At 41.5% G+C, this 22,973-nt stretch overlaps 1 protein-coding gene across 3 annotated transcripts in view; it reads left to right on the top strand.

Moving 5' to 3' along the window:
* Positions 1-2,732: 2,732 nt before the first annotated feature.
* The window catches only part of chd9 (chromodomain helicase DNA binding protein 9), a 119,416-nt gene continuing 99,175 nt past the window's right edge, over positions 2,733-22,973 (top strand). For all 3 annotated transcript variants that reach the window (XM_061745818.1, XM_061745808.1, XM_061745799.1), the window contains exons 1-2: positions 2,733-2,837; positions 15,706-17,409. In XM_061745818.1, the coding sequence (XP_061601802.1) occupies positions 15,808-17,409 (1,602 nt within the window). In that variant the 5' untranslated portion in view covers positions 2,733-2,837; positions 15,706-15,807. The remainder of the gene's footprint in view (positions 2,838-15,705; positions 17,410-22,973) is intronic.

Here is a 22,973-nt window from a genome sequence, read left to right as displayed (position 1 = left end):
GAACTCATTGTTTTCTTTAATTGGACCCTGAAGCCCGTCCTGTACTGTAGCGCGCCGTGTCGTTCCCGCGGGCCGCCACCAGAGGGCGCCATGCGGCCGCGGTGCGGTGGCCTTTGCGCGCCTGTCACGTTCGCAGCGGAGACGGACTCGTGTCCATGTGCGAAAGTAAAAGCTCCCCTGATTGGCTGCAGCCGGGGACGCGGCCATCTTATGCACTCTGTCAACACGGGCACTTCAGTTCAGCCGCGGTGATTGAATCAGCTGCTCCCGGGAGTCCGCCGGGCCCCCCCCGGCCCCCACAGCCCCCCCAGGTCCGCAGCCCCTCGGGGGGTCGCGGGTTTTTTTAATCCCCCTCGCATCGACCCGCACCCCGGCTGACCATAGACATATAACCGTAGACGCCCCAAAGAGCGCTGAGCCGCACGTCAACGCCGCCGCCATATTGGATGTGGCAAGACTGCGCTGTAAACTAATACAAGTTAATTGACTTATTTTCATAAAGCGCCTTTCTACAAAGAACTTTACGTTTTACGTCTCATGTATTCATTCACACACGCACTAATATACTTGGGAAACAGTTAGGCACCAAATATAATATATTACATTTCCTCAGATGGCAAAAATAAGAACTTTATTGATCCCACACATGAGTAATTCATGTTATATCATCTATATTGAACAAGGTAGTGCCGAAAAACAATATATAACAAGGCCAGTGGCGTCAATTCAGTGGAAGCTAAGGTATGGCAAGGTTACGAGTCACAGAACTTAACTAGAGTATCAATCAACACGTCCAGCAAATACTCATCACAGAAGTCTGTTATGTAGCTTATCTGTGTGGTCAAGAAAATTGGAACTTTTTCCAAATGCAGTCTCCCTCACTGCAAAAACTCAAAATCTTACCAGGAATATTTGTCTTATTTCTAGTTAAAATGTCTCATTTTTAGTCAAAAAATCTCATTACACTTAAAACAAGAGCCATCACCAGAAAAATAACTTATTTGACCATTTTCACCTGTTTCAAGTAAATTTTCACTTGAAATAAGTAGAAAAATCTGCCAGTGGGACAAGATTTATCTTCTCATTACAAGCAAAAAAATCTTGTTCCACTGGCAGATTTTTCCACTTATTTTAAGTGAAAATCTACTTGAAACAGGTGAAAAGGGTTGTTTTTGAGTCTTGTCTTAAATGTAATGAGATTTTTTTTTACATTTTAACTAGAAATAAGACAAATATTCTTGTTAAGATTTTCAGTTTTTGCAGTGTATAATAACTAGTGAAATCGATCATGTTCTGATTTGCATTTTTAGTTATTCTATATGTATTAAGTAATAGAATAATCAATACAAATAGACACAGAGTAATTCCATAAATGTATTTAAAAAACAAACATTTACATTTTCCCTTGAAGCCGAGGTGTGGCGGCTGCCATACCTTGCCATACCCAATTAACGCCCCTGAGAAAGGCGCTTTATAAGCAGGGGTGGAAAGTAACAAATTAAATTTACTCACATTACTGTAATTGAGTACTTTTTATGAGTAATTTGTAATTTTCTAAGTAGTTTTTGAAATATGTAATTTTTACTTTTACTCAAGTACATTTTGACCCAAGTATTTTACTTCGCTACATTTGAACCCCCCCTCACGTTACTGAGTACAAAATTTATGGTAAAAATCTTGTGGGCATTTTATTTTGGTTTATTGTGAATAGCAGGATCCTGCGGGCATTGGGCACTTTATTTTGTGTTTGAATACTTTGATTCTGGTTTTAGTGTTGTCGGTTGAACAATATGACTGAAAATAGTTTGCACTTTACAGTACAGGTTGTGATTGTCGTTTTTGTCCTGTTCTGCGGAAGTAAAAGGATCATGTTACTGAGCTCGGCTGAACTTTTACAAGTGTGGATGTGTACTTTAATATGCCTCGAAGTTAATTAAAACAACTTGTGCTGGATTTGATTCGTGACTCATCCTTTTTTTGTATTAAATAACTGAAAGTAACTTTTACTCAAATTACATTTTAAATGAAGTACTTTTGTACTTTTACTCAAGTAAATATTTAGATTTTCTCTGCAACGTGCAATTATGTAAATAACATCTGTAATTATCCATCTGTTATTCTTTTTATTCTTTTTATATACTAGTATTTTTTTATTACTATCTTTATTCTCTTTCTTCTTCTTATTATTATTATTGTATATACTGTTTATAGTGTTTTTTATTATTATTATTATCATTATTAGTATTATTATTATTATTATTACTGTGTGATGCCTCTTGTGTTTTGAACTCTCCCCTTTGCTGCTGTAATCTGGAAATTTCCCCTCTGTGGGACTATTAAAGGATTTCTTATCTTATCTTATCTTATCTTATGAGTACTTTTACTTTTACTTTGAGTAGGATTTAAGCAAAGTAAAGATACTTTTACTCAATTACAATTTTTCAGTACTTTTTCCACCTCTGTTTATAAGTCAATTTACTTGTATTAGTTTTACTTTTTTATTACTCTTGCCACATCCAACATGGCGGCGTCGTTGCCGTATCGCAGCAGCGGGCAACACCACTCGATGCGGCGTCTACGTATAAATGTCTATGGGACCCGCACTCCGGGCTGACCGCCCGCCCTCGTCCAATCACAGGGGCGGTCACTAATATGCAAATGCGCTGTTATCACGGCGGGCACGTCAGCAGCAGCAGCAGCAGCAGAGCCGCTGCTCCGCTGCTCAGCCAGCAGGAGTACAACCAACTCACAACACGGCCAACAACTTCCCCGACCGACGCGCTCTCTCTGTCTCCGCGGGCGCCTGGACCGGCGCAACACCGGGCTCGGTTTCGGGGGTAAGTAAGCGAAAAGGAAACTGTTCACGCAGCTGGTTTTATTTCTTTTTTCCCGGAGTAATTGGGAGCTGTGGAGGTGTTTCATTCATGTTCGGACCTGTCACACTTTCGGCGGACGGCGGTCGAGTCATAGCTGGTTTATGGTTCTGCGTTACGTCGACGGCGTAGGGTACGCAGCGACGCACAACGTACGGTGTGCGTCGCTGCGTACCCTACGCCGTAACTCTACGCGCGTAGGGCTCTGCGTCGATTTCACGCGGAACGATAATTCAGGCTTTCTGATGACACTCCTGCCTTTTAGCCGAGCTTTGACATGAGACTAATGAGTTGACCGAACTTGTTTGAAGCTGTTTTGAATAAGGCTGTTTGAATTGAAAACGAAAGTCGGTGGAAAGATGGCAAACTAGTTAATTATGGCGGACAGCATCGCTCACGACCTCTCCATCCACCACCCTCCCCTCATGCCCCCACCACAGACAAATGTCACACCTTTTTGGAGTCTAAAGTGAAGGTTTGACTCGGACCACGTGTTACCCCCCCACCTTTTCCAAATTTAAAATTAAATGCGCTCCTTTTTTTTTCTCCCCTTTCTTTCTTAAAAAATTAAACTAACTTTCAAGCTTCCCACGTGCCAGTTCCTATATCTGTTTTGGTGAGTCTCCCCAGGTGTGTTGTAGTAGGTGAAATGCCTCTGGAGGGTTGATGTGGGCAGTTTTAGTTGTTGATGTTATGCTGGTGGTGCACGTGCCTGGCAGCTGCTGCTGACGTCACGAGTGTGAAGGAAACAGCTGGAGACCACCGGAAGAGGAGAAGGAGCCTCATAGTCCATGATGGGCCAGAGCCCAAAGTTTCACTTGTCAGTACTCAAGGTGACAAAACTTAATTATGATTTTTGAAAATATCTATGTCTGTAGATGATATTTTGGTATGATAATCCTTCCTGAGTGGCAGCTGTATCATAGTTATCAGCTCCAGGGGTGCAGATGTCAGGATTGGGGGGGACACCAACGTGATTTTAATTTTTAATTTTTTGCCAATATGCAACTCATACCATGCCATAAATTGGTAAAGGCTCGCCAAAAAATACTGCACAGGGAATCATTTATTGGGCTTACTTTTCTTGTTTATTTGTCCTAAACAGCCAACAGTGTGTGTCACTGCTTACTTAACTGTTATATTTGTAAATCATAATTTTAAGGGTTTTGGGCATGTAGTGTCTACTCATCTCAAATTCTTCTCACCATCTTCCTTTTATCCTATGGGACTACGTTATGCACGATCAATGGATATATGGATGAAATATGGAGCCCTAAACAAGTTGTTTAACAGCTGGAGACCACCGGAAGAGGAGAAGGAGCCTCATGGTCCATGATGGGCCAGTGTTCTGCCAATTTCTTCTACCTGCCGAGAAATGCTACTTTGGGGTTCTGCGCATGCGCTCAGTCAATTTTCAAAGTTTGATTGTCACGCTAAATGGATAATATGGGATGTTGAGTATTTGATCCTTCAAAAATACACTACCCATGACATGAATTGCATTACACTTTGTGAACATTATACGATAAAGAGAAAAAAAAAACACAATTCTATCGCTTTATTTGATATTCATTCAGTCATTCGCCTTTAATTAGCCAGGCAGGTCATTAATAACACATTCTTATTTACAATAACGGCCTGGCAAGCGACAAGGACAACTTGGGGGGCAAAGGGAGTGGGCTAGGAGTAAAACACAGTAAAATTGTAGCTCTACAAAGGGAGAAAACCATTAGGGAGCAGTTTTTGGCAAAGCAGCAGAAAATGGCAGAACACCAGAGCCCAAAGTTTCACTTGTCAGCACCACTCAAGGCGACAAAACTTAATTATGATTTTTGAAAATATCTATGTCTGTAGATGATATTTTGGTATGATAACCCTTCCTGAGTGGCAGCTGTATCATAGTTATCAGCTCATGAAGTTACCCACCCCCTTCAGAAAATTACATTTTAGATGCTGGTGAATATCCTGGTTTATACTCGTATACAGGATTATCTGTCAATGTTTCACAATATTGTCTTTGGTGTCATTTTAAAGGGGACCTTTTAAAAGCATTCATTCAAGCTAAGATGTGAATCTTTCTGACCAACATAGTGGTCACTGTGGCTCTTTAAACTATAAACAACACACACTTTTACACAATTTTCGCCTAATTTTTTTTTTTTGTAAACTTGTTTTTTTTTACTGTTGTCACTGTATTTCTTACTCTGTCAGGCGACCTTGAGTGTCATGAAAGGCGCCATATAAATAAAATGTATTATTATTATTATTATTAAATGATAGGGAAAATTGGACTAAAAAAATGTATCATGATAATTTCTGGCATTTATCCCGATAACGATAAAAAAAATACCAATTCAACTCCACCTTTGTAACTATAAATCTATCTCCACATTCAGTCTTTGGAGCCCCCAAAACACTGCTCTAAAAGAATACTAAATGCTACTAAACTACACCAATTAAATGAGTCCACCTGTACTGCAAAACTGTAATGACTCAGATCAGCTGTGTTTGTTACACAAAAACCTCATCAACGGGAATCCCTTTCTTTCTTTCTGGCTCATTTCTTTCTTTCATTCTTTCTTTCTTTCCCGTACGTTGTGCGTCGATTTAACACAGAACCATAAATCAGCTTCACACAAAAATGTCAAACGGGAATTTATGGTTTTTACCGCAAGATGACAAATTCTTACCGTGGGGAATTTTTTTGACGGTATATCGTGAACGGTAAAATATCGCCCATTCCTACTAAATTATATACTATCTTTTAGCCCTGTGTCATGTAGGAACAACAGAGACACAAAATACAAAAACTGGAATACTCACAGGACCCCTTTTAAAATGATACCAAAGACAATATTGTGAAACATTAACAGATATCCTGTACATGAGTCTAAACCAGGATATGCAGCAGCATCTAAAATGTAATTTTCTGAAGGGGGTGGGTAACCTCATGAGCTGATAACTATGATACAGCTGCCACTCAGGAAGGGTTATCATACCAAAATATCATCTATAGACAGGGATCTTTTCAAAAATTATAAGCAAGTTTTGTCACCTTGAGTGGTGCTGACAAGTGAAATGTTGGGCTCTGGCCCATGGACTATAAGGGCCAGTGATGCGGCCCCCCTGGACCTGGTGTCACCTCTTTGTGAGGCATGGACATATTAGTTTGTTAGGCTGGAGATTTATTATTATTATTTTGTAAATCCAACATCAATAGTTTTTTTTTCTCTCTTTACCTCAAAATTTAACTTCCTTCAAGTTAAGTTATTGGCTTGGTTTGAATCTGCAGGGTACGGCTTGGAAGTAATAATTATAAAATGTTTTAGCTTTTGGTTAAACCCATTACGCTTACTACTTAAAAAATGAAACGGCATCGCAAAACAGCTGCAGAGTTCGGGAGAAACCCCGAAGTGCAAACAAGTAAACATAGTTAAAATAAAATACGTGATAAAATGACTCGTAAACCGCTGAAAGATGGTGTGACACTATCAGGCAGTGGTTTAACACATCTTCTGGTTTTTTTCGTGTTATCAGCGAAAGACAGATCAGCTGTATCTTGTTGATGACAAGCACAGACAGAAGATTAAAGCAACTCGTGGGAATTGAACATGTCACCTCGGTCGTGACTGCTCACTACGGCTTCACAGTAACCGACCAGAGAGAAGTGTGACGTAGACCTGGAGTTGCTGAAAACAGGAATGGCTTCATGCCTGTGTGAACAGATTTTCGCCAGGACTCTGTAATTTGTGGGCAGGGTGACGTCTGCTCTGTTCACGTGCCAGTAAGCTCGACCAGGAAATGTGCTGTTTAATTTATGATTCAATTTTGGTTTAAGTTTTAAATTCTTGTTAGGTCAATTTCCTATACCGCATTTTAAATGTGGCAGAGCAACATTTAAAGAAGAGGTCAATTGGATAGTATCAGGTGTAAATTATTTATTTAAAAGGGAATATTAAGATTGTTAAACATTGAAAACAATGTATTTCTAGTGAAAATAAAGTGGCTGGAGTCTGTTTTTGTTACTCCGATGGCCTAGCAGAGCTTTTCTGTAGAGGTTTAGATGGGAGTCTCTGGTCCATTCAAACACTACATATATAAAATTAAATAGGTTCAATAATCAGTGAAAGCGATGGCATTCAGGCGTTCCTGACATCTATCCTATCCACCCGGGATTGAATAGTTTATAAGGTGTCAGTGCGCTAACGTGAAAGAGCAGTAAAATGTGGTCTTTTAAGTTACCTGGAAATACCGTCTCCACCTTCACTGCCAGTTGTCGGATGAGAAGTTGCACCACACAAAACCTTTGTCTTTATAGAGTTAAAGTTTTCTTTTAGCATCTCATTTTGATACGGACAAAAATCATATCAAGCCTCCAAGCAGGATGCAGTAAATGAACGGGAGCCTTTAAAGTCCTGAAATATGATCAGATATAGAGGGAGAAACTGCAAATCAGAGGATTTTAAGCAGTTGTCCTTTATTCCTTTAGTCCAGACGCGGTTTTAAAATGACATCCTACCGCAGCTAATCGTCCCAGGTAGATGCGTGGAGGGGGCACTTGGGCGGTGCTGCTGTTTATTTATTCATTAATATTATTTGTTTGATTTAAAAGCTGGTTAATTAATCAATTTGAGCCATTCCTCGTGGGGGTGCCTGTCTGATTGTGTCCCATCACTCCCTGTAGATTTTATTTTGGGACAGAATTTTCTTTGTTTTGCATTTTTGACGATGTCGGTAAATAAATCATTGCACCTTTTTTTTTCTTTTTTCCCTACATTTTGAATTTCTTCTCTGCTGAGTCTTGGTAACTACACTGAATGTTGTCCACCATGTTTTGGTGTCGTGTTGCATCCCACCGAGTAGACGGCAAACAGGCAGTGTCATTGCAGCATGATGTGTGGCATGAAAAAATATCTCTGACTTCATACAATATGCGTCAGTTGATGAACTGAGCGTCCTGTGAAATTGTCAAATTTGGTGAGTTCATTTTCTCTTTTTGCCTGAATGAAGCCACAAGGAAGGTGAACACAAAAGTGTTTAAGTGACACAGTGGCGTCCCTTTCACAGATTGATGAAGCTATTAAAGTCACATATCTTATGTCTGAGTTGAAAATGATTGATGAAAGATAAACACAGAGCTGATTAATTTAACCAGCAGCGTTCTTTTTCTCTGCAGAGATTCTGGACAGGCAGTCATTACACGTTATTAATCATTACAGTTTGGAAGGCCTGCTCAGTGCTGCTGTATTTTCTTTAGGTCACTTGGTTTACTTTCAAAAAATATATGTGGTAGACTGGCAAATCTGGATGTGCCGATGAATGTGATGCATATTCGTTTTAGGATGAAGTTTCCCATCTTTAGCTCAATGTCAGCAAAGGCAGCTCCTGTAGACCACAACTTTTGATCATTCTTGGTGGATATTTTATAGATAATGGGAACTGTGAAGTGAAAAAAGATGCTGTTGATTTTAGGTATTATTATTTATTTACTTATATATTTTTTTTGAGGGGTGCAGGACAGACCCCTATCGAGGTCAAGTTGTATCTTCTCGTTCATCACAGCCATTGCAGTGTACGCAACGACTGACAGAGATACAGGAGTCATCAAAGCTGCTTCACTGATGGTCTTGTTGATCCTGATTGTTTTTCCTTATTTGCTGTCTCCTTCTTTTGGTGCTCTACTGGTACCAAGTGCTAGGGAGCGATTGTTTGCTAAGGGCCGGGACACACCAACCCGACGGCCGACCGTCGGCAGAAAAGCAGTCGGACTGAATGTCGGCTCCCGATTCCCTGAGTCGGTCAGAAAAATACTCCCGACACACCAATCTGACGCCGACTGGAACTTACATTTTGCGTGTGCGCGTGGCGTAATACATTTACATAACTGCAGGCAGTGCTAATCTGTGATATTGCCCAGAAAGAAAAGGAAAAAAGAACAGCCGGAAATGACGGATCACTTGAGTCTAGAGTTCTGAACAGAATGCGCTGTTTACATGTGTGAAAGAAGTCAAGAAGGATCGGAAATACGACGGCTGTTTATGAAAATATAATACAGTCAAACACAACCCAAACTGATGCCATGATTAGGCCTCTGTTGAAAAAATCGATTTTCCGATTCTAAATCGATTCTCATATTAATTCCTAAAAATCGATTCTTATGTCTAAAGATCGATTTTATTTATTTATCTATTTATTTTTTTCATAATTTTCGCCAGGTGAACTTTAATCCCAGTAGTTGGACACACAGTTTGTCATGACACTTCTGAAAAATGCCAGGTGCTTCATGGCAATATGTGTGCGTGGTGACAGAATAAATTAGATAAGCTAAAATGATTTGTTAACTGCATGAACTGTTGCAATTTCTTTCTTTTTTGCACTTTAACTATTGAAAGGCCTGTTTGAGTTATTTATTTCTTAGTTATTTCACAATCATTATTGTGAAATTATTATTTCACTAGTTATTTTACAGTCATATAATTCAGGCAACAGCTCAAAAAACATTTTAAATAACACTAAGCCAAATCAATATCGAATCGAATCATGATAATCGATTCTGAATATTAAGAATCGGAATCGAATCGATTCTTGACATTTGAATCGATACCCAGCCCTAGCCATGATAAAGCAGTTTAGCGTCCGTGTCATCGCTCTTTATATGGTATGTTTACCATCGTAATTTCCGGTTAACTCTTGATTCTCATGTCAAATCGGCCGAAATGAACGCCCGACGCAGATGGACGACTGCACGGGACACATCAGCTCGACTGTGCGACGACTGATAATGGGGTTGCTGTGTCCCAGCCTTAAGTCTGTGGATTCTACCGGGTCCATTACTGACACAAGACACAATGGTGTAAAGAACCTACGAGGAGATCAACCCTGTTGCAGTTCCAACCTCCTAGGTTTTACCCTGAACCCCCGCTGATGGACACCTCCTTTATAGGAACTTAGGCCACTACTTTTAACACTTTTACTTGCAAGGACGTGTCCATACAACATTGTTTAAAAAAGCAGCAAACGTAGTGCATTGTTTGCATTCAGGATTGTGGGTTATGTATCTTTTAGTGTCGTGCCATGTGTTGTTAATAGTGGGGTGATATCAGACAAAGCACATTGTTCACTTCACTGGTATTTATGCGTGGCAGTGTTTGCATTGGAGCCATCCAGCTGTGATGTCCTCCCTGATTTGCAAAGGCCTGTGATTTGCTGACTGTTGAACAAGAACTGTTCACACAATCAAACACAGAGAGGATGCTTACACCTCCCCCTCCGGTCAGCAACGACACCTGAAGAAGCACACAGTGGAAGGGAACTGCTCTTTCACCCGACTGACGTCAGAAGCTGCAGAGCTGCTGGCACTCGTTTAAGTAGAATATCACAAGTTGTTGGTAGTGAAATCAGAAATTAGCACTGGGTTAGTATCAACTGTCAATTTACAAGGTGATAATGGCTCGCCATTGGCTGAGCCGACTCTCACTCAAAATGTATGTCATGGATGTGAAATTAAACAATACAATTAAGAGCAGTTTTTTAAGATGTTTTATAGATAATGCAGTTTGGGATTAAAAAAAATTTTTTTTTAAAGGTAAACAAACATTAAAAAAAGAATTGGTGAAATTAACAGCGAGTTAACTTTGAAAATATTGCGATTAATTGTGATTATAAAAATGTAATCAATTGACAGGCATACTTACAACATAAATTTTAAAGTGTTTTTTTTCCCTAATAATTAAAACTAAGTTGAAATTTAAAGCAACATGGCTTTTATTTTGTAAAAGAAGACTCACCTGTTGAATGTGATGTCGTATTCCTGTTGAAGCCTCACTTCACCCCCAAATCCACACAGATATCACTGTTTACGTTGAAGCCTCCCCCCTCGGATTGCTGCTGAGTCCCCAAGCGCATGCTGTCGTGACGTCGTCATGCATGTCATGTTTTTTGTTCCATCAACCCATTTAGCTGTCAAATGTGGTTAAAACTCAGCAGGACGCAATTTTCTCATCTTAGAGATTATGTAGACGTAACAGATGTGTCAAACATTAAAACAAGTGCCATATCGACTAAGCACTTTTATTTGTATGTCTTAAATAATGCAACAGTGAAACTTGGTTGGCAGTGGAAGTAAATGTGTTGCAGCAAGTGAATAATTAACATTTTAGAATCAGGGAAATTGATCAGCATGAGGATCTTAGTTATGTAAAAAAAAAAAAAAAATCAAGCATCAAATTGGCATAGGGAATAACTCTGTTAGGAAAGGTGCAGACCTGTAGGTCTTGTGAGGTTCTCTTGGTATGCAGTAGTTAGCACCTGCCAAAGGTGGTCTAGAGAAGGACCACGGGTCCTCTGACAACAGGTTCATAGGTGCCAAGAGCCTCATTGATCCTTGCTAATAATGAAAATTGGTCATGTTGTTCCCGTGCCACCAGAATTAAAGGAAAGCTTACAAGATAGTGGTAATATGGATAGATAGTAGCGGCATGGTTTAGAGATGGTGTCACTGAGGAAGAGACAAGAGGCAGTTTTGGAAGTAGCCGAGGTTAAAATTTTGAAGTTCTTCTTAAGAGTGACGGGAATGGATCAGATCAGGAATGAGAACATCAGAGACACAGCGAGACAGACGAACCAGACTGAGGTGGTTTGGACATGTACAGAGGAGGGGTAGCGAGTGTTTGATAGAAGGATGATGGGGTTAGAACTGCCAGGAGGAAGACCCATGAGGAGATTTAGGCTGGTTAGACGGAGGTGGAGGATTTTCTGTGGTGACCCCTGAAGGGAACAGCTAAAAGAAATAGTTAGCATACCACCTGGGAACTGCTGTACCAACAAAATTGCTGAAAGACTTATTTTTTTCTGTGTGTTCCTGTGCATGCATCATATGCACAGCCTTTATTTATTCATTTGTTGGAGGACAGAATCACTGTTTTAAGTTTTTACTAAAAGTACAAAGAAACCCCAAAGAAAGTAGTTTGGGACATCTATGCTTGAAACGTTTGCGGCTTCTGCTATTTTTCATTTTTGATTGCTAATGTATGCAGTTAATTAACTTTCAATGGCGTAGAGAAAGATTATGGTAATAGTTCAAAATCATACCAGCAGGTTGGGAGAGAAATTTGCAGTCAATGCATCTTTTTTTTTTCTTTCTTTTTGCAGTCAATGCAATTTTACTGAAAGCTGCGATCCTATAAGCCTGCTGCATACCTGCTTCTTTACCTGAACTCTCTAAGAATGCATCTGTATTTTTAAAGGTTTAAAGTTAACTCTTAAAGTTAACTGAAAGAGCAACATATGTCCTTGCATCTAAGCAAAGCATAACAACAAATGTTTTAAAAGCAATGAAACAGGAATGAGAAGTATTAACAATAGATGCCGTGGAAAGTCTTAATCATTTTGAACATTTCGTTTACCTTGATCAAAAATAGGTCCTTGTCCACTTCAGCTTTTATCTTTTCATCGGCAAGTCTGAGTCTAAATGACCAAACAGTGGCTCCAGCGCGTATGGGACTGGTGTGCACGTCAGGTTGCTACAGGTGTATTTGACACTGCTCCCAGTGCCAATAACGCTAAGCAAGAGTCATGTGCAGAGCATCGATACTGAACACATGATAAATCATGCCAGAGCCCAGAAGAGGAAGGTTCAATTCTCCAGTAATTATCAGACTAATGGGTTAATCCAGCACCCAGCTTGTAAATATTTTTTAGTCGGCTTGCATAATTACGCAGCGCAGTCAGGAGGTTGATATGCACAGACACAGAGAGTCAAGCTATGAATATAGCTTCATTGAGTCAATCGGACCAGTCCTTGTATACAAAAGGAGGAGATTTCTTCTTCTTTTTTTTTTGTCCAAAGTATGTTCCAGTCCATCATACGCGCATCTTTTCACTAGCAGCATTTCTGGGTAGATTTTTTTGGGGCTGGATCGTTGGACCGTGACTCTGCAAAAGTGGATTTCAGGAACCTTTTATGGGGTGAAAGATGTTCCTGTTGTAGGAGAGGTACTCAGGTTGGCCAACAGGAACCCCGTGTTATAGGACTCAGGTTGGTCAAAAGGGGCCTCCTGTTATAGGAGATGTACTCATGTTGGTCAACAGGAGCCTCCTGGCTGGGGTTTCTGCTGATGGGGATTTCTAAAGTACTTTCAACACTCTCACGTGGACATCAATCCTGTGACCACAACTCCCTTGAACCATGTGGACCAGAGGCACTTTGCTACGAGTATCATTTGATACAGTTGGAGATGACAAGAAGAAAAACGATAGTCGGTTCAGGTCTCGTTGGCATATTACCTCAATATAGACCTCCGACAGGGGCGTTTCCTTTAATCTGAAGGTTTATTTCCCTTTGATTTGTTTAATGACTGTTTATTTGTATTCTATTCTGATGTTTTGTGTAATTGTTTTTCTTTTTTATTTAATATGCTCGAAATAAAGATTTCAATCATTCAATCTCAATCGGTGCGACCGTGGTGTATGTTTAAAAAAAAACAAAGACGCCAGCAGCATCCATCATTCATATGTTTCTTCTTCTCTTTTTATGCTGCATTCTTTCTAGGGCTGGGCGATATATCGAGATTTTAATATATATCGATATATTTTCAAACGCGATATGGTACGAGACAATATCGTTTATATCGATTAAAAAAAAATTTTTTTTTTTTTTGATATAGCTTATTTTGTGACAAATTGACTTGAATGTTTTATTTGAGATTTGCACAAATGTTTTGTTATTTCCACTGAGGTAACTGTCAACCTCAGTGGAAAAGTCTGCCTGTTACTGTCTACATTGTATTAATTGCACAGTGTATTTTAATGTAATTGTTATGCAGGAAAGAGATATTTGTTTTATTTTATTCAAGAAGCATTTTATTCTATATATGCAGGCAGTTTATTTTTATTTCATATGTTTTATACATTTTGATATTGTGCAGACCTCTGTTAATAAAGGTTCCTGTGTGACATTTGGCACAAGGCTTTGTATTAAAACTGATTGTCTTTTTAAGGGTTTGCCTCAGAAAAAAATGAAGCTAACAGAGATGCTATGCTATAATGCTTTGGGGGAAACCCCAATTATGTCACAGAAAAAATATCGAGATATATATCGAGTATCGCCATTCAGCTAGAAAATATCGAGATATGACTTTTGGTCCATATCGCCCAGCCCTAATTCTTTCTTTGCTAAAGGTTTTTGTGGCGCTAGTGGTCTTTATTGAGAAAGTAGGTAGACAGGAAATGGATAGAAAGAGAGGGGGGGAGACATTGCAGTATAGAGCACAGGCCGGGACTCGAACCTGCGCTGCCTGCACGAGGACTACAGCCTCCCGTCCCCCGCCCAACCCACTGAGCTATCCATTCTTTCTTTTTAGTCTCCTTGTGTGTTGCTGGCCGTTTACGAACAGCAAAAAAATGCCACCTCGTGGTCGGCCGTGTTTATTTTATTTAAAGGTTCTCGTGTGGCGCTGCTGTAATGGAGACTGAAGGGGCTGGGGACCCGGTCGGCCCCGTTAGAGGTTCCCGTCCGGTGTGTTTACCCAGAACTCCTGCTAGTGGAAACACTCCTAATAATAGGCCACGATATTCCCCGTCTCGCCTTGATAGCACTGGTCATTTTCTGGTTGACCTGCTAAATCACCGACCAAAAGAACTATTAATTAGTCGGGGGCGAATTGACACTAAAACTGAATAGTTTGCAGTCCTAAACCTTTAGTGCACACTGTGTGCTTTTACCATTTATGGGATATGTTGGTATTTCATGGTCAAAGCCTGGGGAGGGAACTGGAACATCCAGAGCCCCATCGCCAGTTATGTTAGTCCAGCTATGAGGATTTTGATTTTAAACAATTTATGTTTAAAATCTTGCTGACTAAGGAAATGCTCTGAATAAGGTTAAATGCTTTAAAAGCAGTTTCCATGTGTGTCTGACTGTTTTATTTCAGTATAATATAACACTCAACAGAGTCAATCCAATCTTTGGATCAGTTGCATTGACAATTCTCTGCTAACACATTTTATTACCCTCACTTTTAACTATGAATCCAGTTGGTTAAAATTAGCAGAATGTTGGGTATAACTTGGTCAGAAATTGACATATTAAATTTCACCTCATTGGCAGCTGTCGAGGTGAAGACTCTATTAGGTGGAGGGATTTTCACGATAAAAGTGGATTGACAGAATCGTTTTTAAGTAAAATCCTAGATAACATACTGTATATAAAATCAGTGACAGCATGGGTCCCTCCTCTTCCTCGTTAGACTTGAAAAGGGGAAAGATTTTCTGCGTTCGTGTTCAGGTAATTCATCTTGTGACGTCTGACCTCGGACGGAAAGCTTCTGTCATCCTTTGCTTGTCTGTGGCGGCAGAACACATGCGTGCGTTTGCTCGGAGGCTCGTTCAGCCTCTGTCCTTTGCTGTTGAAATTCTATCAGCTGTCTGCACCTCCCACACATTCTGCAGTAGCAGGGCAGGCAGCTTCAATGGTTGCGGAGGTGGGGGGTTGAGGTGCGTGTGTGCGTGTGTGTGTGTGCGTGCACAAGAAAGGGGTGGGGGTACAGGAAGAGGCACCTGCTGGTTGGCGGTTGGTTTGCACCAGCTGCTTTGCTGAACACATGAAAGGCAGCGCTGATGGATTACTGACACAATTGAATTTCTCAGAAATATACAGAAAATAGTTGAATTATCACGTAATCTCAGACTGAAAATGATTTAAGCGGTTTGAATCGGGTGAGTTCTGACGCTTGTCATTTTTAAGCCGAACTGATATTTAACTTGACCATCACTTACTGTCGTGAGACAGCTTTCTCATTTCTCATTTCATTTTCCTGTCTTCACTTTTCTGCAGGCGCGCCATAATGGACATGCTGTAGTGGTCTAGGCAGGCTCATTGGGAACAGCTTCTGTCCAGCGTTGCTCCCAAGGGTCCTGCCACCCTCGGGTCTTCGCCATGGATTTCTTTGACGACCCCAACCTCTTCGTGGGAGGTTTGGAGGGACTGGACGAAGATGGCTTCACTGCAGCGCCGTCGCTTGTGGATGAGCTCAACCTCGCTGCGGACTTTGAACCCCTGCAGGTGGAGGCCCTCGCCCCGGGGAAGCACCATCAGGACATGATGACACCGGCCTCCATCCCACAAGCGCTGCCCGGTTACAGTCAGCCGCTGGGTCATTACGTCGCTGTCAAGGCGGAGAATCCTGCAGGACAAACATTTCCCGGCTCTCGGAGCGTAAGCTGTGGCATGATTGCAGAGCAACGCGGCCAGCACCACAACGCCGCCGTCAGCCAGGTACCTCAATCCAACGGGCTGTTCTGTAACAGCAGCAGTCCGATGTGGGGCAACCAAGACCAGAATGGGAACGTGTTCCACCCCTTATCTCAGCAGCACCAACATCAGCAACAACAGCTTTGTCATCAGCAACTGCACAACCAGCAACTTCGTGCCAGGCAGCACACGCAGCAGCAAAACCACTCTTATCACCACCAACAAGAGGAGCAGCAGCACAGGCTGCGACAGCAGCAGCTGCAACAGCAGCAAAATCAACAGCAACAGCTGTTGAACCAGCACCAACAGATTAGCACACCGACTGTTGCTCTGCTGCAACAGCAGCATCACACTTTCGCTTTTCACCAGGGAGGTCATTCCAGTCGCCAACAGCAGATGCATCACTCCCAACCGCAGATGCAGCACCAAATAACCATGAATGAGTCGCAGTTTCACGCCAGGGTTATTCCAAGAAAGCCTTACTTGGAAGGTCAGACTCCTTCTCTGAGTGGAGCTTCCTTACAAGCGCCGCCGCCGCCGCAGCAGCAACAGCAGCGGCAGCAGCAGCAGCAGGGTAGTTACCAGTTGGTCCGGAGAGGTCAAGCCTTCCCCGGACCAGGTTTAGAAGATTCTAGCATGTCATTCTCTGCACATTCATCGTCTATAGTTCACTCCCTGCCCCCATGCTCTGTCAGCTCTGCTAATGCTTACCAACCAGCTCCGTATCCTGCCTACCCCGGAGAGGCAGAAATACCCGGTCTGAGTCAGCAGCCCTTATCCTCCGCCTCAGCGTCGAGGCCCACCACCACCCAACCACTCAACTCCACCGAGCCCGAGCTGCCGGGGACGGCGTGCCAGTTCCAGTCGCCCCCACTTATGAGTCAGCTGCCCACCAGAACAACCGTCAGCCAGGCCGAGGAGTGTCCCTACCGGGCCCTGCACTCCTCCGGGGAAACCCAGGGAAACTGCAAGTCATCCGAGATGTTTGGCGAGTCAATGAATTGCTATCCTAGCCTGGCGAGCCACCTGCCCTCTGAGCAGCCTCGGAGCTGTGGGGCCATCAACACTAACGGATACCAAGCTTTGGGAGACGCTCTACTGCCGGCGGAAGCCCCGCATGGAGGTTTGGAGGGTTTGGAGCCTACTGACCTTTTACCCGACTTACTCCCCCAGCTGGAAGATGCTTTCAGGCAGCAGGAGGAGTCCAACTACTCCTGGGTCGACTCCAGCCAGGAGAAGGGATATGGGAATAGCACATCAACACCTTTCGACTGCAAGGATGAAAAGGTAACGCGTTTGATTGGTTTTAAAGCGTCTGCTTGCAGCTGCCCTGATGTGCAAAAGTTACGTAACACCTGCACAACCTTTGCACTCTGTTCTTTACTCCTATTTTTAAGTCATGTTGTTTCACTAATCAAGATGATCTATTTGCTTTTGAGAGAATTCGTGTCCTCCCTTTTGTATATCGTGGCACAGATACCACTTACTTATATAATGTTTAACTATCCAAGGTAGAAAATGTTCTCGTCTACTAGGAAACCTGCAATCAGTAGCGGAGTGGGGGAAGGTGGTTGTTAGGCTGTACATCAGGCACTTTGAAAGCCTTCTGAAAATGATAATGGTCAGTGCAGCCTGGCCCGTCTATCTGGCCAGTGTGCCGACAGCAGGTCAGGCCTGATTAGGCTAAGAGTGGCAGGAGTGTCTTCAGGACTTAGCTGTAAGCGTACTTAAGGCTATATCAAGATGTGGGTCAGGGCAAGCCAGAGGCACTTGAACGCTGCCTTGCTGGAGTGTGGGGGAGGTTGCACGTTGTTGTGGTAGCTGCCGCGGTTTCTGTGTGTCTCCCGTGCGCGAGTGCATGTGCACATGTGAAGAGAGCGAGCAATAGGAAAAGAGCTCGGTGTAGGAAAGTAGTTAGCACTTGAGAGGGGGGAAGGGGTTCGAGGAGGGAGACAGCAGTAGCTCATGGAAAAAAAAAAAAAAAAGAAGAGAGACGAGCTTAGGAAAGGAAGGGAGGGAAAGAGACAGTTAGGAAGAGCATGAGAGGGAGAGGAGAGGTGGAGGGGGAGGTTGAGAGAATGCATTAGCTGGCTGTAACAGGCTTCAGGCGGTTCCTGGACCTCAGTTGGCTGGTAACAGCATCCACGCAGCTTCCCGGCCTCTGAGTGACACATGACCAGATGCGAGTGCTGCACACATTTCATCACGGTGTGCAGCCCTAAAAAAAGGATGTTAGGATTTTACTTCGGCATTACTGTGGTCCGTTTGTCGGTGGCAAAATTATTTACTTCTATTTACACCACAATCAAACTTTTTTTTTTTAAGGAAAATGAGGCATAAATGTGTCAGAAAATGTGAATTTTCCTCAGAAGTGCTTTTCCCCGTCCTCGTAAAATTGATTTTTACTGACGAGCTTTGTTTAACAGGCTGTTACCAACTTCATCGTATCTTTGTCTGCACTTAGGCAATTGTGTGTTAAACCTTACACCTCAATCTGTCTAAACAATGCATCTAATATAAGCAGACCCTGTATATGTTCACCTGCACCTGAAAGAAGATCTGTGTGCCAGAGCCGAAACACTGTTGTCAAAAAAAAAAAACCCCACCATATTTTGAGTACCTTGACTTGCAAGCAGGCAACAACAAAACCGGGGGTCTGCCGGCCACAGAGTTCATCCATAGTGGCCATTTGCTCATTTGCAAAGGTCCTTGATTGAAATGGGGCCATGAGCCGCGGCCATACGAACCAGCTTCTCCTTGCCTGTGTCAACATTCAGCTCTGTGTTGGTGCTTACAGGCTGACTGTGCTATTCATGTGCACTGATGTGTGAAGAGCCTGCTGATGGTGTGTTTGCTGAACAGGCAAGGCATCAGGGGATTGCAGACCACTCTTCACTCCCCCGCAGTGAATGTGGCTAATTAGGGTTTGCAGTGGTTGTAATGGTCAGCTGCAGACGTGGCGAGAACTCGTGGCTCAAGACTGAATGGTTGTCATTTATTTATTTATTTATTCAGAGGTTAAATAAAGTTTTTTTTAAAATTTATTCGGCCCTTTTTGCAGGGGATTGTAATGCAAATTAGAAATATGTGCTAAGAACTGCAATTTGAGACTCAATTCATCTATGAGCGTTTAGGTTTACAGAAAGTATGTTCCCTCTTTAACGCTCCCGTGTCAGCTGCAGTCGGTCTCAGAGCTCGGATAGGAAGAGCGACGTCTTTGCAAACTCCGGACGTGTTAAAGTGATTGTGAAATTTAAAGTGTGTGCTATTTCTTGCGACGTTTTTTCAATAACACCAGAGTAAGTCCTGCTCATTAGATTCAGGTCTTTAGTTCAGCACGTGTCTGTTGTGTACTTTATCGGCAGGCACACTGGTGCAATAGTTTACGCTGTGACCTTCCAGCGAGACGTTTCCTGCTACGGATGAATGACTTTAGAAATAAATATAGATGAATCTAGATGCACAGCTAATGCACAATTATTTTTCATGTTCTTTAGCTTCTATCTTTCATCCAACAAGCATAAATAAGTCATTCTTTAATATGGCCGATGCGGTATTGAAGTTAAATTGTTTTATCTTGGACATCATAATTTGATTGTCCTCAAATGAAACGTTTTCTCTCAGCCTGTATGAATAAAACACTTGTCACGCTTATTAAAAAAGTGCTGCCAAACTATCATCATGTTCATGTTAATTAGGCAATTGGTAACAAATCACTGTAGTTAAAGTGGAAGCTGTAATAATAAATAATATTATAATAAACCAAAACAACTCTGTGGTTAACTGCTTCGTAGTAGGACTGGACCCAAATACTGTGATACTAATATATGTAGCACAGTAGCCTGGTGGTTTCAGAGGTGGCTTGGAGGACCAGGTTCAACTCCCCGCGATTTCAACCACTTTGGGCCCCTGAGCAAGGCCCTTAACCCCGACTGATCCCTGGGGGCCGGAAAAATGGCAGCCCACTGCTCCTCGTCCTACTAGGGATGGGTTTAAAAAGCCTTTGTGGGAAGAATAATGGTTAGTTATTATTATTAATAAGTAGATAGTCAGTTTTCAGTTTAGGTATCTGGATTTTTATTTTTGTTATTGATTTTTACTTTTGAAAACAGACAGTTACAGTGCTCTCGCTCGCTGGCGGTCATGAACCAGCAGTAATGCTTCTCTTCATTTTAGCTGTTAAGAGGATGGACCATAGTTGTGTGGCATGCTTTAAATTGAGTGACAAGTTTGGAAATAAATGTCTTCCCCTTTTAAATTTATTCTTAGAACAGATTTTTTTTTTTTCACCTTGTGAATTCTGCGCCATCTTTCACCTGGCGCAGTCCTCGGCTGGTCCTGCACACATTAATCACCCGTCCATTGCCATGCTCCCCTCCAGCCCGAGAGCGTGTGACAGAGCATCAGTGCTGCATGTGCGTGGACCTCCCTCATTTGACGAGGTGTGTGTGTGTGTGTGTGAACCATATTCGTTTGTTAACACATGTGTGGGCCACATTTGAACAGTGGCGTGCACGTGGACCTCCCCCGTTTGGTTAACGGCCCCACCAATTCCACTTTAGAAAACTACTTGTGAACTAAATAGCCCATCCATCCATTATAAATACCCACTTTTCCGGGTCACAGGGGTCTGCTGGAGCCTTTCACAGCTGTCTTCAATTGAAAGGCAGGAATACACCCTGTACAGATCACCAGTCCACTGAAGGGCCACACAGCAGCCAACACACTCCCAGGTGGATTTCCATTACACTGTTTTGGAATACAGAAGTGACAGTTCAGAATTTCTTTTTTTTCTATTTATTTTTTTCCATCAAACAGCAATTTGTGAATGAGTGTAATTCTTATGAAATGTCATCCTGCAAGACTTTTTTTTTTTGTTATGACAGGGTGCTTGCGCAAGTCTTGAAAGTCTTAATAAGTATGGAATTTTGAAACACTGTTTTCCAGACCTTGAAAAGTCTTGAATTTTGTGTGAAAGTCTTAATAAAGTATGGGGAAAAAATGTATGGTAGAATTTTACAGTATGCTCAAAGGCATTGTGAAAATGTGAAATTCATGAATTTGTGATTTTCATGTTTTGAAACGTTTTCATCAGTAAAAACATAATTTACTGTGAATAATGCATTCATTCATTGAATACTAGCCTATAAAAAATTCTAACAAACATTTCTAATAAACACAATTGATACAATCTCAACCAATGAAGTAGGCAGTGGGCACACAAGTATACAAGTACGTAAAGTTAAGGTCTTGGGGGAAAAAAATCAGTTTTAAAAAAGTCTGGGAAAAGTCTGGAATTTTAATTTGGAAAAAGAGCAAGCACCCTGTATGAGCTTAACTGTCCTAGAATCTCATCCTGCGAAGCTTCTCTTCACCATTGTGAAGATCACGACTGTGAAGACGATCAACAGAAACATCTTTGATTGATTGCGACTTCCGCTGCTGCTGATGCGAAAATAGTTAACAGAAGACGAAGGCAGCTGATGATCATTCATATGTCCATGTGTTCAGGTCCGACGACGTCACATTCAGTGATGCTGGAGACGTGTAAATGCACAAAAAGTGTTTCCATTACACTTTTGCACATAACTGGACAATCAACACGTCTGAAAAACCTACTGATGAAAGTTTTTTTTTTTTTTTTTTTTTTTTTTTTTTTTTTTTATTCTAGTTGTTTCCATTGCATGATTTTCATTTGGAATATTAAGCTTTTGCACAATTCTAGTAATCAAGACTTACTAACAGTAACTCCTATGTTTAATTTAATGTGACCAGTTAGTAAAGCAAGGCAAGTTTATTTGTATAGCACAATTCAACAAGGCGATTCGGAGTGTTCCACGGAGACATTAAACATAATAACAGCATAAAGAAATGTATGATTTATAATAACAAAAAGAAAAAATGTCCAATAGATGGAAACTCAAGCTTAAGAGTGCAGGTTTCGAGCTTGATTCTAATGCAGCTGAGAAAAGGTGTCTCTTCTACCTGGACTTAAATAAATTTAGTGTTTCAGCTGATGTGATTTCTGGGAGTTTGGTCCAGATATGTGGAGCATAGAAGCTGAATGCAGCCTCTCCATATCTAGTTCTGACTCTGGGAACTGATTAAAAAAAAACAGATCCAGATGACCTGAGGGGTCTGGAAGGTTCATACAGGGTCAGGAGGTCACTGATGTATTCTGATCCTGGACCATTCAGAGCTTTATAGACCAGGATCAGGACTTTAACGTCTGTCCTCTGATTAATTCCTAAAAATCGATTCTTATGTCTAAAGATCTTTTTTGTTTTTTTTTCTTTCATCATTACATTTTCGCCCGGTGAACTTTAATCCCAGTAGTCGGACACACAGTTTGTCATGACACTTCTGAAAAATGCCAGGTGCTTCATGGCAATATGCGTGCGTGGTGAGAGAATAAATTAGACAAGGTAAAATGATTTGTTTACTGCATGAACTGTTGCAATTTCTTTCTTTTTTTTGCACTTTAAATGGATATTGAAAGGCCTGTTTGAGTTATTTATTTCTTAGTTATTTCACAATAATTATTGTGAAATTATTATTTCACTAGTTATTTTACAGTCATATAATTCAGGCAACAGCTCAAAAAACATTTTAAATAACACTATGCCCAATCAATATCGGATCGAATCAAATCGTGATAATCGATTCTGAATCTTAAGAATCGGAATCGAATCGATTCTTGACCTTTGAATCGATACCCCAGCCCTAGTTCTGACATCCGATCTTTTATCCTTGATATATTATTGAGGTGATAGTAGGCTGACTTTGTTATTGCCTTAAAGTGTTTTTCCAAATTTAGGTCTGAATCCACAACTGGTTGGTGGCTTTTAGGT

Source organism: Cololabis saira, chromosome 2 (assembly GCF_033807715.1).
Source record: "Cololabis saira isolate AMF1-May2022 chromosome 2, fColSai1.1, whole genome shotgun sequence".
NCBI lineage: Eukaryota > Metazoa > Chordata > Actinopteri > Beloniformes > Belonidae > Cololabis > Cololabis saira.
This window is presented reverse-complemented; position numbering and strand designations above follow the sequence as displayed.